Raw genomic sequence first — 14462 nt, forward strand, 5'->3', positions numbered from 1 at the left:
CCCAGTGACTCAACCTCGAGCTTGTAGTGCTGGAGAACTGGAGGACCCTGAGCTGGCTGGGCAGGAGGGTCGCTGCTGTCAGCCACCAGTCAAAGTGACGTGTACAGAGGCACAGGTAGAAGCATGTAGCACCAGAAGTCAGGCTGTGACCTTGACCACAGCATCTGCTGGTCCCTTATCTCCTAGGCTAGAGTATCCCCAGCTACTTTACAACCTGTTTCCGAAGCTGCTTCTCAATGGGGGGGGGGAGGGCGGGGGGGGGGGGGAGGGCGGGGGGGGGGGGGGGAGGGCGGGGCGGGGGCTAGCCACTGTGCACCAAGCTCAGCAGGCACCTCCCGGGGCAGAGACCACCATCCCTCCTTCTGTGGATAAGAACCCGAAGCTCCGGAGACTGGGGGTGTTAGCAGAGTGCTGGCCTAGCAGGCGCAAGGTCCTGGATTAGGTCCCCGGCACTTCAGAGGCACGAGGATCAGAGGTTCAAGGTCATCCTCAGCTACCCAGGGAGTTTGAAGCCAACCTGGGCTACGTGAGATGCTGTCAAGAAAGGAAGGAAGGAGGGAGGGAGAGAAGGAAGGAAGTGAAAAAGAAGGCTTGGGAGATGGCTCAATTGGCGAAGTGTTTGCCCCGAAGGATGAGGACCTGGCTTCAGACCCCCAGTAAAAAGTGTGGTGCGTGTGTCTACAATCCCAACGCTGGGGAGAAGCATCAAGGGCCCTTGGGGCTCCCTGGTCAGTCTAGCAGATCGGTGAGCTCCAGGCTCAAGGAGAGCCCGTCTCAACAAATAAGTTAGCCGGGCGGTGGTGGTGCACGCCTTTAATCCCAGCACTCGGGAGGCAGAGTCAGGCGGATCTCTGTGAGTTCAAGGCCAGCCTGGTCTACAAAGCGAGTTCCAGGAAAGGTGCAAAGCTACACAGAGAAACCCTGTCTCGAAACACTTAGATAGATAGATAGATAGATAGATAGATAGATAGATAGATAGATAGATAGATAGATAAGTTAGGGAGCAACTGAGAAAACACCCAGCCGGCACTGTGGTTTCCACGTGTGTACACACGCACACCTGCAAAGTTCAGAGGCAGATGTAGCGGGGCTTGTCTCCGTCCCGGCAGCTCACCCTCTCACCTGTCCAGTTTGGAGCGTTCGGTGGGTGCGGCACAGAACTCCAGCCACCGGCGTCTGCCTCCTCCCAAACCACCTCCTGGCTACAGGCCCTCAGAGTAGCCCAGTCCCGATGCTTTCATACCAGAAGCCGCTGCCAGACAAACCTTCTGGCCCGAATCTCCTCTCCCTGCCTCCTACTCCCCCCTGCACAGGGCTACCCACATCAGCAAAGGAATGCACGAGACAGGAGCTGAACTGAGACATCACCTAAGCCCTCCCGGGGTGCCGAGACCAGGTAGGTCCCCATTACACCAACGGCTTGTCTTGACATTTAAACCAGACTCACTTCCGTTTCTTCACCAGGTTATGAGTGACATGTAGGCCAGAGACCCAACTGTCAATGCCAGCTTGTGTCAGCACCACAGAGTAAACTGAGGCCACTTTCTCGACCAGGAAATGAGAAATAAAGAGGCAGTCCCAGGAACCCTTCAGCCAGCTGGGCCTCCCCCTGGGCCCAGGGTCCCCTGCCTTCCTTCCAGAGTTGCAGGGCATCCTTCCCAGAATGCCCTAGGGCACTGTTAGTGGCACCCTCGGCTCCTCCAATGCAGGAAAAGAGGCATCCCAGCCAGAGCCCCTAAAGCAGGAGCCTCTATATTTTGATGGCTGCTGCTAGTTTTAATTAAGATCATGTTCCCCTTGAGCCCAGCAAGGGCCCCATGACAAGCAGTCAGAAGATAATAGTGCCCCTGCCTGGTTGTCTGTGTGGGCTACAGAGCCCCAGAGGGTTCTGGGACCATGGCAAGAGGCCCAGTGCCCAGGAGCACAGGCGTTGAGCAGGCCCAGCTCCCTGTTTGCACAGTGCACACCATGTATTTTTGAACAGAAGGAAAGCATTTGCCTCCCCCCACAGTGCCAAAAATAGCCCCATCTCCTGCTCTGAAGGGGAGCTGTAGTTCCTACCAAGAGGCAGGTGCAGGAGGGCGGGAAGGAGGGATGAGTGGGGGGCTGTCTCCCCAGCCACAGGGGACTGTGCTCTCCGCTAGGCCTAATCTGCTAAAGCCCTGGAGCCCCCAGACCCAGAAGGGGTCCCAGGAGAAAGGGGCAAGTGCAAGTCAGGGTAGTGAGGCAGGCTCAGGATGGACTGGAAGAAGCCCAGCCCATCCATGGGCTGTTTACTTGGCTTTTCTATTCATCTCCACAAATGTGTGGTGGGGCGGGGCGGGACAGACAGACCTGAGCCTGCAAAGGGCACCGCCTTCAGCCTCGTGGCTCATAGCCAAGTGCAGGAGAGTTAAACACACTGTCACCACCCCATCCAAGATAGACACCGGCAGGTAGGGCCGCTGGGCCTTGGTGCCAGCTGTGAGCGCTGAGGATGGGTCAAGGGAGGTGGCCTACTCCTCTGAGCATCCGAGGCACGGTTCAAAGTTCATCCACCGACACTGTATGGCGCCTGCAAGGGGCGTGGCTCCCTCCATGGATGTGTGAAGCCACCAGGATCCAGCAGGAGAGAGTGGCAGGCAGGCCCCTCACTAGGGTCTTCACATCCACCCTTCTAGGCAGGGCTCAGACACTTTGCCCATTGCACAGATTGCTCCTGGGCTCTGCAGGAAAGGGCTGAGCTGATTTCCCCAGTAGGAATTGGGAGAAAGATTTGAAGCTGGCCTTGGGGGAGGGAATCCCTGACAACAGACAGCAGGCAGACTGCATGGCTCCATGCGCCTCCCTCCCCAAGATGCAGAGAAGAGCAGGCTGAGGGGCAGAGGAAGTAGGGCCTGTTGTGCGCTTCCAAGTCCGAACCATTTTCTGGTTCCCACAGCAACTCTTGGTTAAAAAATAAAAACAATCAAAGAAAACTGGAAAAAGAGGCCACTGTCCCCAAAAGGCCAGAGCCGTGGGGGACCTGGGCAGCTGTGGCCCCAGGCTGGAGTGAGAGAACAGTGGCACCCTATGCTGAAACCTGGAGCCCCAAATAAAGAAAGCAAAGTGTGCTATTTCTGCCCGGGTTAAACATTCCTCAGAGTCACATTCCTCCACTCGCCGGAATCCAGAACACAGGGCTCTGAGTCCACCAGCTCCTGGGCCACTGTGGGAAGCCAGGCGTGTCAGAGCCAGCCCTTTCCCAGACCCCCAACCTGTGCTCCTCAAACCAGGAGAGCCCCCCACCCGCAAAGCTGAATAATCGATCTGCCCAGAGCTGAGATATATGACATCACACCATACAGACAAAAGGACAGACAGGACGGCAGAGATCTTCTAAGAAGGGTGTCCAGATACAAGGCCTTGGCTGCACGCAGCCCCCCACCCCTGGCAATTCCCAGGGACCACTGGCTAGCAGTACAGGCCAAGTGGGATCAAAGGAAAAGGCCCAGAAAGAAAGGTCTAGAAAGCTTATGGGGACAATGGAAGCCATATCTGCCTGCCTGTGCCTGCCTGCCTGTGTCTGCCACTGCTTGCCTCTGCCTGCCTCTGCCTGCCTCTGCCTACCAGTGCCTGCCTCTGCCTGCCTCTGCCTGCCTGCTGCCTGCCTGCTGCCTGCCTCTGCCTGCCTCTGCCTGCCTCTGCCTGCCTCTGCCTGCCTGCCTCTGCCTGCCTCTGCCTGCCTGCCTGTGCCTGCCTGCGCCTGCCTGCCTGCCTGCGCCTGCCTGCCTGCCTGCCTGTGCCTGCCTGTGCCTGCCTGCGTGTGCCCACCTGTGCCTGCCTGCCTGTGCCTGCCTGCGTGTGCCTGCGTGTGCCTGCGTGTGCCTGCGTGTGCCTGCGTGTGCCTGCCTCTGCCTGCCTCTGCCTGCCTCTACCTGCCTCTGCCTGCCTGCCTGTGCCTGCCTCTGCCTGCCTCTGCCTGCCTCTGCCTGCCTCTGCCTGCCTGCCTCTGCCTGCCTCTGCCTGCCTGCCTGTGCCTGCCTCTGCCTGCCTCTGCCTGCCTGCCTCTGCCTGCCTGCCTCTGCCTGCCTGTGCCTGCCTGCCTCTGCCTGCCTCTGCCTGCCTCTGCCTGCCTCTGCCTGCCTGCCTCTGCCTGCCTGCCTCTACCTGCCTCTGCCTGCCTGCCTCTGCCTGCCTCTGCCTGCCTCTGCCTGCCTCTGCCTGCCTCTGCCTGCCTCTGCCTGCCTGCCTGTGCCTGCCTGCCTCTGCCTGCCTCTGCCTGCCTGCCTCTGCCTGCCTCTGCCTGCCTGCCTCTGCCTGCCTCTGCCTGCCTCTGCCTACCTGCCTCTGCCTGCCTCTGCCTACCTGCCTCTGCCTGCCTCTGCCTGCCTGCCTGCCTCTGCCTGCCTCTGCCTGCCTCTGCCTGCCTTCCTGCCTCTGCCTGCCTCTGCCTGCCTCTGCCTGCCTCTGCCTGCCTGCCTGTGCCTGCCTGTGCCTGCCTGTGCCTGCCTGTGCCTGCCTCTGCCTGCCTCTGCCTGCCTGCCTCTGCCTGCCTGCCTCTGCCTGCCTGTGCCTGCCTCTACCTGCCTGCCTGCCTCTGCCTACCTGCCTCTGCCTGCCTCTGCCTGCCTCTGCCTGCCCCATAGCAGCTGTACAGCTAATAAAAGCCACAAGACACGGTCTAAGCCTTAAGGAGCTGACGGTCACTGGAGACTCTGTCACTGTGTCCCTGAATCCACACACATCCACGAGGACTAGGTCTCTTCCTTTATCCAAAGACACATCCTAAGGCAGCTAGGCTGTGCCAAGCACTGGGTAAAGCATCACTCAAGGGCACTCTGGGCCCCATCTCACCCTTGGACATCTCATCTCCCAGCCCCACCTGCCATAAAAGCAGGAACAAGGGGCTGAGGAGACAGCCCAGTCAGTCAAGTGCCTGCTAGAGGACCTGAGAGCCAGCACCGTAAGAGCTGGGGAAGGTGAATCTCAACTATAGTTGAGGAGAGCGCAGATCCCTGGAGCTCACTGGCCGGCCAGCCTAACCAATCAGCGAGCTCCCAGGTCAGTGAGAGATCCTGACTCAAAAGATAAGGTGGAAGATACATGACAACAGCCTCTGGCCTCCACACACATGCACCCATCATCATCAGCACACACACACACACACACACACACACACACACACACACACACACACACACACGTAGTGCAGATGCTGGAAAATGGGGAGCACTACTCTCAAGCTCAGAGGCTGGGAGGCCTCCATGAGATCCCAGAGCCAGGTACATTATCTTCATCTGCCTCCCTTGGGGTGGGATGTTGGGAGATCCCTGAAGGCTGGGGACTGTGATTAACAGTCCCTGCACACTCCTGACCACGCTCCAGACACCTCCAGTACTTCCGATAAGATCGCCCTCCCATGAGGCCTCACCTCTGCCTCCTTCCTGCAGAGCCAAGGCAGAAGTTGCTCAAACATCCACGGGAGGCAAGACATCCTACTCACTGCCTGGCCTCACGCCCACCCTACAATACAGAACACTCGGCCAGTGTCTGCCACTCCAGGCACGGGCGCTCACTACCCTGTGCTCAGAGATCATGACGGAAAGGGCCTGGTTTTGGTCACAGGGATGAGATTAGCCTGAGCCCCAAGACTGATGCTAACTGGCTAAAAGACCTTGGTATGCCCCTGAGCCTGCCTGGGCTTCCTTCACATTTTCTGTAAAATGGGCATCAGTCCTCATTCTCAGCCATGGGGAGAGGGGGACAATATGTGACATTATAATATGTGACATCTGCTCCCTGTCAATACTCCTGACACCAAGCTCTTCCCTAATACATCAGTCCCCTTTATATCATTCATCCAAGTGTCACTCCCTCATGTCCACCAGCAGCTAGACCCCAATGATGACCAGGAAAAAGCAGCCATATTTCCCAGTCCCAGAGCCACTGGCTGAGATGGCCAATGTGAGGTCTCCCTCTCCAGCCACCACCCCCAGATCCATCTGCATTTACAATCTGCAAAGAGCTACCCCCCAGCATACACACCCAGACACGATGTGTATTCATGCACAGACTGAGATGGCTCACCCACTCCTGACACACGGCATGACCTTGTCAGAATATGCACACCTGAGTCAGAGCTTGCACATGTGACCCTCAGCCCCCATCCAGCCTGCAACACCCACACAGACACCCACACATGCTCATGCTTAACCCACACAGCCCCACAGGCGCCCACACATGCTCATGCTTAACCCACACACCCCCACAGAGCCTTCTCGGAGCTTTCTACTAACATGGACTGGGTGTTAAGTACTCAGCCCCAGGCTGGATGGGACCAGGCTCAAACCTGCCCAAACTATAGCCACAGGTTGGTTCTTGTCCTGTCCCTACCCTACCCCGAAGCATCCCTGTCTTTATCTTCGAGAGGGACACACAGGGCTCCCAGGAGGAGTGGATGATGAATGCTCCTGAGCACTGAGCATGGTTTGGGCCACAGGAACATGCATCATATGGGTCTCTCACTGCCACCACAGATTCTAGCATCTGTTGCTTCCAGATTCTCCACCATCCTTGGTGAGCAAAGGGGGGCGGGGCTAAGAAGAGCTGATAAACCCAACACTACACTCCCAACCCCACCACCCCTGCATTATTGGGGAGTTGTCATCTCAACTCCCAGATGAGGATACTGAGATGCTAAGACCCCAGAACAGGGCTCAGGGGCTAAGAGCACGAATTACCCTTGCAGAAGACCCAGGTTTGGTTCCCAGTTTCCATATCAGGCAGCTCACATTGCTGTAGCTTCAGTTCTAAGGGATTCAATGCCCTCTTCTGGCCTCTGCAGATATCTGCACACACACACACACACACACACACACACACACACACACACACACACACACACACACCTTCAGTGACAGGCACAGAACACTCCTTTCGATTAACATTGGGTTTTTCCTTACAGAACTTCTCAGAACGAAGCACAGCAGATGCCTTCGGTGAAGTAGCAAAGACACACCCACCAAACCCCAACACATTCAGGCAAAAAGAAGGTGTCCTGGCAAGAGTGCAGGGCCCACGGTCTCTCACATTTACTTTGGAGAGGTACTGAGAAATCAGGGCTTTGAGGACCATGCACATAATTCTGTTGGCAGAGTGTCTGATTAGCATGTGCAAACCCCTGGGTTCCTTCTCCAGCACTACATAAACAGGGCAGGGTGGTGCTTGCTGTAATCATAGCCTTTGGGGAGAGAGGCAGGAGGATTAGAAGTTCAAGGACATCCTTGTCTACATGGTGAATTTTAGGCCAACCTCAGCTACATGAGACTGTCTCAAAAACTCACAAAGATGGGTGGATGGGTGGATGGATGGGTGGATGGATGGATGGATATTTGTACAAGTCTCTCCTTAAAGATAAACAATCCAAAATGAGATTATGGAGTTAAAGCCATGGTATATTTTGAAAGGCTTTTTTTTTTCTTTTGAGCAAAGTCTCCCTGTGCATTCTGGGCTGACTCTGAAGTCTCACTTCCCCTCCTTCCATCTCTGGAGTGTTCTAGAATTACAGCATGCGCCTCCACACCTGGCTTGAAAGGCTTTGGGTTCAAACTGGCTGACTTGCTTTCCAGAAGGGCGCTCTAACCACCTTTTCGGCAACAGAGGGAGCGCGGGCCACCTCGCTGCATCCTCACCAGCACTGGCTGTCACTGCTGGACTCTTTCCATCGCTGCCAATCTCAGGGGAAGAAAAGAGGAAGTTCGCGGTCTCAAGTTCATCTCCTTCATTACTGTTAAATAGAACTGAATCTTTGATCTGGAAGACTCTCGGGGCCATGTGGTTGAAGGCCCTGGTGTATGTGTGCACCTACATGCATGCATACGCATGTGTGTGTTCATGCAGGTTCACTAGGCAAGGACTCTAACAACTGAGCCACATCCCCAGCCCATGTATAAAGACTCAAAACAGAAATATTCATCGCAGCTCTATCATGGGGTAGAAGCAATTTAGCTGTCTAGTAACAGAGGATTAAATAGACACATGTTGCATGCATATGTTGCAACATTAAAAACAAGCAAACAAACAAAACTGATTTAGGCCAGTGGGAGAGCTGAGTGGGTAAAAGCTCTTCTCCCTAGACTAGAGACCTGAGTTCAATCCCAGAACCCACATGGTGGAAAAAGGGAACTGACTCCCAATTTGTCCTCTGACCTAAACACACACACACACACACACACACACACACACACACACACACACCATATAGGCACACAAAATTAATAATGGAATTAACAAAAAAATTAAAGTTAGAAATTAAAAGAAGACAACCCCAAAGCCATAGAATGGTGAAGACTGACTATGGAGTCCCTCTGAGCACCCCTCTGAAGTACCCCTGGACTCTGTCAGACCACCCCAGTGACACCCCGAGTTCGTTGCCATGATCTCCCTTGGTTCCTATTACTGCCTCCTTCATTTTTTGGACTATAGCCAAGAATGCTCTTCCCAAACCTAACCTCACAGTGCCCCCCAACTCTGTCACCTCCCTTCCACGGCTCCCCACCCATCTTGGAAAATATCCAAGTTCCTGTCTATGACCTGAGGGTGACTCTAGTGAGGCCCACTCACCCCCAGTGTCCCCACAGCCTGTGCCACAAGGGCCTCAAACCTGGACCTGGAGCAGGGGGCGCTCAATCCTGAGATGGTATGGGCTGCCGAGACAAGGACCTGCAGAAACACCTGGGGTTGGGAGAGCTGTCTGGGGAGGGGACAGGAGGAGCCAGTCACATGTCACGTAGAGCAGTGGGTGACAGGGACAGGGAAGAGCCCAGGTTTCATGGCCCAAGTCCTACACTGACCAGTCAGATGCATACACCCGGAGCCTGCGGAGAACCGTAACTGGAGATTGCCCGGGGAAGCATTGGACACCAGGTACCACACTATCTCCTCCATGTACCCCGACTCCTCCTCAACTTACCATGAAGCCCATTTTCCAGAGAAGGAGGGAGGGTCTCTTCCTACCACAGGAAATGGCTAGAACCTCCCAATAGTTAGGTTACTGAGCCCTAACCCTGCCCCGGGACCCTGCTGCCTTGAGGCCCCATGCCCTTTCTGGCCCTCAAAGCATTGTCTTTTGCTGTGGAACCATGCGGCCATGCAGACAGGGGTCACAGGCAAATACACTGGGGCCCAGAGGAGATCTGTAGCCAGCTCAAGGCCACAGAACCTGTGGGGGACCTCGCCTGCTCTCCGCAGAGCTGGATTGTCCTATTAAGGTACTCACCTCAGCACTGAGTCTCACCTAAGTTTCTCCTGCTGCTTTGTCCCACCCTCAGTGAAGGAAGGAAGGTGGCCAGGGACAACAGAAACCCCTTTCTCTGGTCCTTCCCTCTCCTGGGCAGGGATGACCTGCCCACCACATCCCCATGGAGCCATCACTCCAGTTCTGGAATTTGTCCCAAGATGTATGGCAGAGACTGCCTCCCTGGAGGCTTCTCTCTGACTGGTAAGAGTTGGGTAGAGGTAACTGAGCAGGAGCACCCTTTATCCTATGCAGCAGACTTCTCTCTCCCTGGACAGCCCCAAACCAGAAACCCAAGAGTCCAACTGTAACTCCCTGCCGCTCTCAGCCTGACCCCAGCCAGACCCTCCACCCCAGGCTCCATGGTGTCCATCCACTGCTGCACAGCCACGGAGCACACTCATCCCCTCTTCCCTAATCTGCTATGTGCTAGAAACAGCCGGGATATCCGGGAAGAAGCAGAAGAGGCTCAAGGTTGGCGGGCAAGGTCAAGGCTAAGCTAAAACTGACCAAGTGACAAGAAGTGACCTCTCCTCCCCCAACTCCCGAACGGGAAGGAGACAGCGCTAGTGTGGGACGGGGAGAGACCATGGAAGATAAAGGCATCTCTGCCCCTGGCAGGCAGGCACTGAGACTAGAACAAAGGATTCGTGTGCCACCTGGCCAGTTTCCACTGGAGGCAGGACCTGTGTCTCCCGTTCCTTCTTATCCGTGTGCCCAGCACAGAGGGCACGCAGTGAGTGGCAGACTGGAGCAGTTCCATCATGACCAAGTGAGGTGGTAGGCTGCCATGTAAAAGCAGGACCCTGCTGGGCCTCAGGGGAAATAGCTCAGAACTCACTCCATCCTGAGTGGCTTGGCTAGGCACACAGACTGGGACCGCAGGAAGAGCTGTCTGCAGAGATGAAACCATGAACAAAAGACTTAAGGCTGGTCCATAACGAAGCTCGAAGCTGAGGCTGGGGCTCATTGATAGAGCACTTGATTATTATGTGTGAGGTCCTGGGTTCCATCCCAGCAATGGAGGAGAAGAGGGTGTGAATAATAATGCATTCAAAGCAATAGCGACATGTTTGGGAATATAGCTACTTACTCCACTGGCCACATTTACACCCCTGCTCACTTCCTACTACCAAGACCATACCCATTTGCAGGGGAGAAAAGCAAGGCTCAGCTAGGATATATCCCTCAGATTGATACAGGGATGCAACCGCCTCATCAATCAGCTCAAAGACAGTGAGGCAGACCGCCCGGAGTCCCTGCTGCTGGTCACGCCAGTCTGTGAGTCCTGCCTGGGGCGGGGGCAGAGGCAGAGGGTCTCCCCCTCTGCTAACCTGCTGCCCTTAGAGATGGAGGAAACTGCAGTGAAGGTGGGCACACACTGTGTCGGTAAATGATCTCTTTGCACAGGAAGAACATAGGAAGTTCCAGGGCATTAGTGGAAAAGATGGTCATCTTCAGGCAGGCTGAAGTCAGATGTACTGTCAAGTCCTCACGGAGCCTTCAGCGCTTCCCCTGCTTACACACACACACACACACACACACACACACACACACACACACATACCACACACACACACACACACACACCACACACACACACACACACACCACACATACACACACATTACACACACACATACACACATACACACACATACACACACACACACACCACACACACACACCACACACACACACACACACACACACACACACACACACACACACACCACAAACTGTAGTAGATCCACACCACCCAGGATGGTACCCAGCATAGACTCAGGCAGGATCACTGGGCCCCCAGTGGTACAGGACTGTCAGAGACCCACAGCATCAGTCAGAGCTATGGTTCTTCGTCTCCCCAGAACCAAGAACCAAAATCAATACATGATTATCTCACTTTCATTCCACGTGTTGGTTCATTGTGTGTGTGTGTGTGTGTGTGTGTGTGTGTGTGTGTGTGTGTGTGTGTGTAGATGCACTCTACCCTTGTGAATGCAGACAGAGGCCGGAGGTCAATGCTAGTGTCTTCTCCTATGGCTCTCCACATTATTTCACTTTTAAAGGTTTCTATTTTTTGATTATGTGTGGGGGAGAGGGGTTGTGCATGTGAGTGCAGAGCCCACAGAGACCAGAGACTTGGGCTTACACTGAGCTTGAATTACAGACAGTTGTGAGCCATAGACATGGGTGCTGGGAATCGAACTCTGGTCTTTAAGAAATAGCGGTGCTCATTCTTAGCACCAAGCTATAATCCCAACCCCTCCACCTTATTGTTTGAGGCAGTGTCTCTCAATGAACCCAGAACTCACCATTTCAGCTAGACTGGCTGGCCAGTGAGATCCCAGGATCCTCTGTGTCTGCCTCCCAGCTGCAGACATGAGGCGCCGTACCCGGCTCTTTCATAAGTGGGTACTGGATGTGAACGCAGGTCCTCAGGCTTGCTCTGAGCCATCCCTCTGGCCTCACGATTCACACTTTTAAGGATCCAATCCCAGAGCTCAGCCCAGACCTAAGGGAAGAGCTGCCCAAGTACCAGGGACTTTGTACACTCTTCGGGAGATGGTGACATTTGGGATTTCTTCCTGGGTGATGCTTCTCTTGACTTCCTTACTCAGAATTCCCCCGGAAGAAGGAGTAGACATTGCTAACACCTCATGAGAAAGAAAAGGTACAAGTGGGACCTGCCACAGGCTGCAGGCGCTCTCTGCTTTACCTGAAGAGGTGAGTTTACTTCCACAAAGATCTGCAGACCTGTTAAAAGTGCCCACACTGGGAGAGGTGGCTGTTGGCCACACAAAGGCCTGCCTGGAGGGAGCTGGCTTCCACAGGGAGACAGTTCAGAGGCAAGTGAATCCCCCTCCCCTAATAAGGTCTTAGTGGAGGAAAAGCGCCCTGACCAAAACTGCTCTACATCACAAAAGCTCAGCAGAGTACCACCAAGCCCAAGCCGGACAGAGTTTTGCTGGCTCCATTCTCCTCAAGTTGATGGGCAGCCCTGCAGAGATGGAGCTGGCAAAGGATCTTGACCCGTCTGGGTCTTCTGAATCCAGACCCCACCAGCATGGACCAGCATGGACCAGCATGGCCAGCATGGACCAGCATGGCCAGCACGGGAAAGAGAAGCCCAGAAGGGCTCTTTGCTATAAGCCTGAGGTCTCTCCCTGAAGGGACATACCCAGGTGCCGTTCCCAGTGCTGTGACAGGCTAGGCATGCCACCTCGCTTCTCTCAGCCCGTTTCCTCTCTGTGAACAGCTGTAGTGCCTAGAACATGCCGAGTTGTTGGTGTACAGTCATGTTAAGGACGAAGTTAATGGTGCATGACACACTCAATAAGCAGGACACTGACTTCACATGCCTCCAGCCTTCCTACCATGGAGACAGCCTGGTACACCGCATGCCATTTCTGGAGAAGTCCATGGAGCCCTCTGCCCTCCCCAGACCCTGGGGTCCCGGGGTGTCCCACCCACAGACAAACTGCTAATAACCGTGGGCCACACCTTGGAGGGTCCAGTCAACCTCATAAATAGTAACAAACTAGAAAAGACCACCCACCCACTCTGGAAAGAGAGAGCGGGAGGCTTGGGCTGGGAGGGACACATCCCCAGGAGCAGTTCCTGGATGTGACCTCCCTGATGCCCCAATTCCTCAGGCTGGGGCCAGGAGAGCCCAATCAGTAAGGCCCCCTTTGTTCTAAGTCTATGCAGAGTGAGGAGCATGGGGCTAGGGCACTGGGTTGGCCAAGACCTGCAAACGTGCCCCCCGGAAGACCAATATGGGGGTGGGGGAGAGCAGAGGCCATGCACTGGACTAGAGCCTCCATCTACACCCAGCTGCCAGTCAACTGCCTGTCTTTCCGGGAGCTGCAGAGATGGCTAAGTCAAAGCTGCCGAGGACCCACTTCAGGGCTTCCACCCCAAGACCAGGCCACTGCTGCCTTGCACGTCAAACAGCCTGGCAGAGGCAGAGGCCCTTCCACACACTCATCCATCTCCTGCTTCCCAGGTAAAAGAGGGTGGGCAGGACCTATGGCAGTGAGCCCTAGGTGAGCAGGGCCACCCTGGAGAGGCTGCTAGGAGGGGGACCCCTGGGGAGGAGACATTGGAGATGCAGAGACAGGAGATCTGTGAAGTTGGGCAAGTGGAAAGCCACACCTGGGAGTGATCTAGAGGACTGTGGAATGGGACAGACCTTTCTTTATCCGGCTGTAGAAACCCATTTCCTGGTGCGGCAAACAGACAGGCGCAAGGAAAAGAGGGCACGGGGAATACATCCAAGAGGGCGCCCAGGACCCTTGGACCCCGCCGTCACTGCCTGAGTGCTCTACCAGTCTCACCACCCCTCTCCTACCCAACACACAGTCACATTTGCCAGGGAGGGGGCGACAGGCCAACCTAGCAGCGGCAGGAGCCGCAGCATCATCATTAGGCATGAATCACCCACCCACCCCGCTCCAAGCAGCAGAGCCATACTACGCCCGGGCGCCCCCTCCCGGGACCACCCCCCCTCTGCCCTGGCACAGTCGGGGCCCTTAGAACTGGAGGGGGGCCGCGGGTGGGCTGGGGATGCCCTGAGGACCTGGGATGGTCCCTAGCGCACGCTGACAGGCGACATCCTGCCAGGGCCGGGGGCGGGGGCGCGGGTAGAACAATGGGCCAGGTGCGGGGCAGGGGCGCGGCCGGGAAGGGCGGAGGGAAGGTCGTGGCTCGACGGGGGATCGGGGATCGGGGCTCACTCACAGTAGGTTTTTCTGGTCAGCTCCTCCACAACTTCAGGCTTCAACTTGCTGTTGGATTTCCCCATGCTCGGCGGCCGCGGCCCCCGCTCCCCGGGCCGGACCCGCTTGGGGCGCCCAGCGGGAGCGGCTGGGTCGGGCCGGGGCGCGCGGAGGCCGGCAGGCCGGACTGGGCCGGGCCGGGGCCGCGCCTTTGTCTGGCTGTGCCCGCGCGTCCCGTGCGCGGGGCTCCGGCGGGCTGCGCGACCGCGGCTGGCTGCTCCAGGGGCCTCGGGGACCGGGCGGCGAGGGCCAGGCCTTGGCGGTGCAGGCGGCCACGGCGCGGAGTTGCGCGGGGCTGGGCGCCGCAGCCGCCGGCGCTCGGTAGCCGCGGTCGTCCCTGGTTACTGGGCTGCGCAGCACATGCTCGCTGCCGCTGCGCCGCCGCCGCCCCTGCGCTCCCCGCCTCCCGCCCGCACCGGCGCGCC

General features: G+C 56.4%; 1 protein-coding gene across 1 annotated transcript in view; it reads right to left on the reverse strand.

Moving 5' to 3' along the window:
• Window positions 1-14118, reverse strand: part of Ncs1 (neuronal calcium sensor 1) — a 54810-nt gene extending 40692 nt beyond the window's left edge. The window contains exon 1 of the mRNA XM_006983439.4: window positions 14000-14118. Coding sequence (XP_006983501.1) covers window positions 14000-14063 — 64 coding nt within the window. The 5' untranslated portion in view covers window positions 14064-14118. The remainder of the gene's footprint in view (window positions 1-13999) is intronic.
• Window positions 14119-14462: the final 344 nt, after the last annotated feature.

Source organism: Peromyscus maniculatus, chromosome 4, assembly GCF_049852395.1.
Source record: "Peromyscus maniculatus bairdii isolate BWxNUB_F1_BW_parent chromosome 4, HU_Pman_BW_mat_3.1, whole genome shotgun sequence".
Taxonomy (NCBI): domain Eukaryota; kingdom Metazoa; phylum Chordata; class Mammalia; order Rodentia; family Cricetidae; genus Peromyscus; species Peromyscus maniculatus.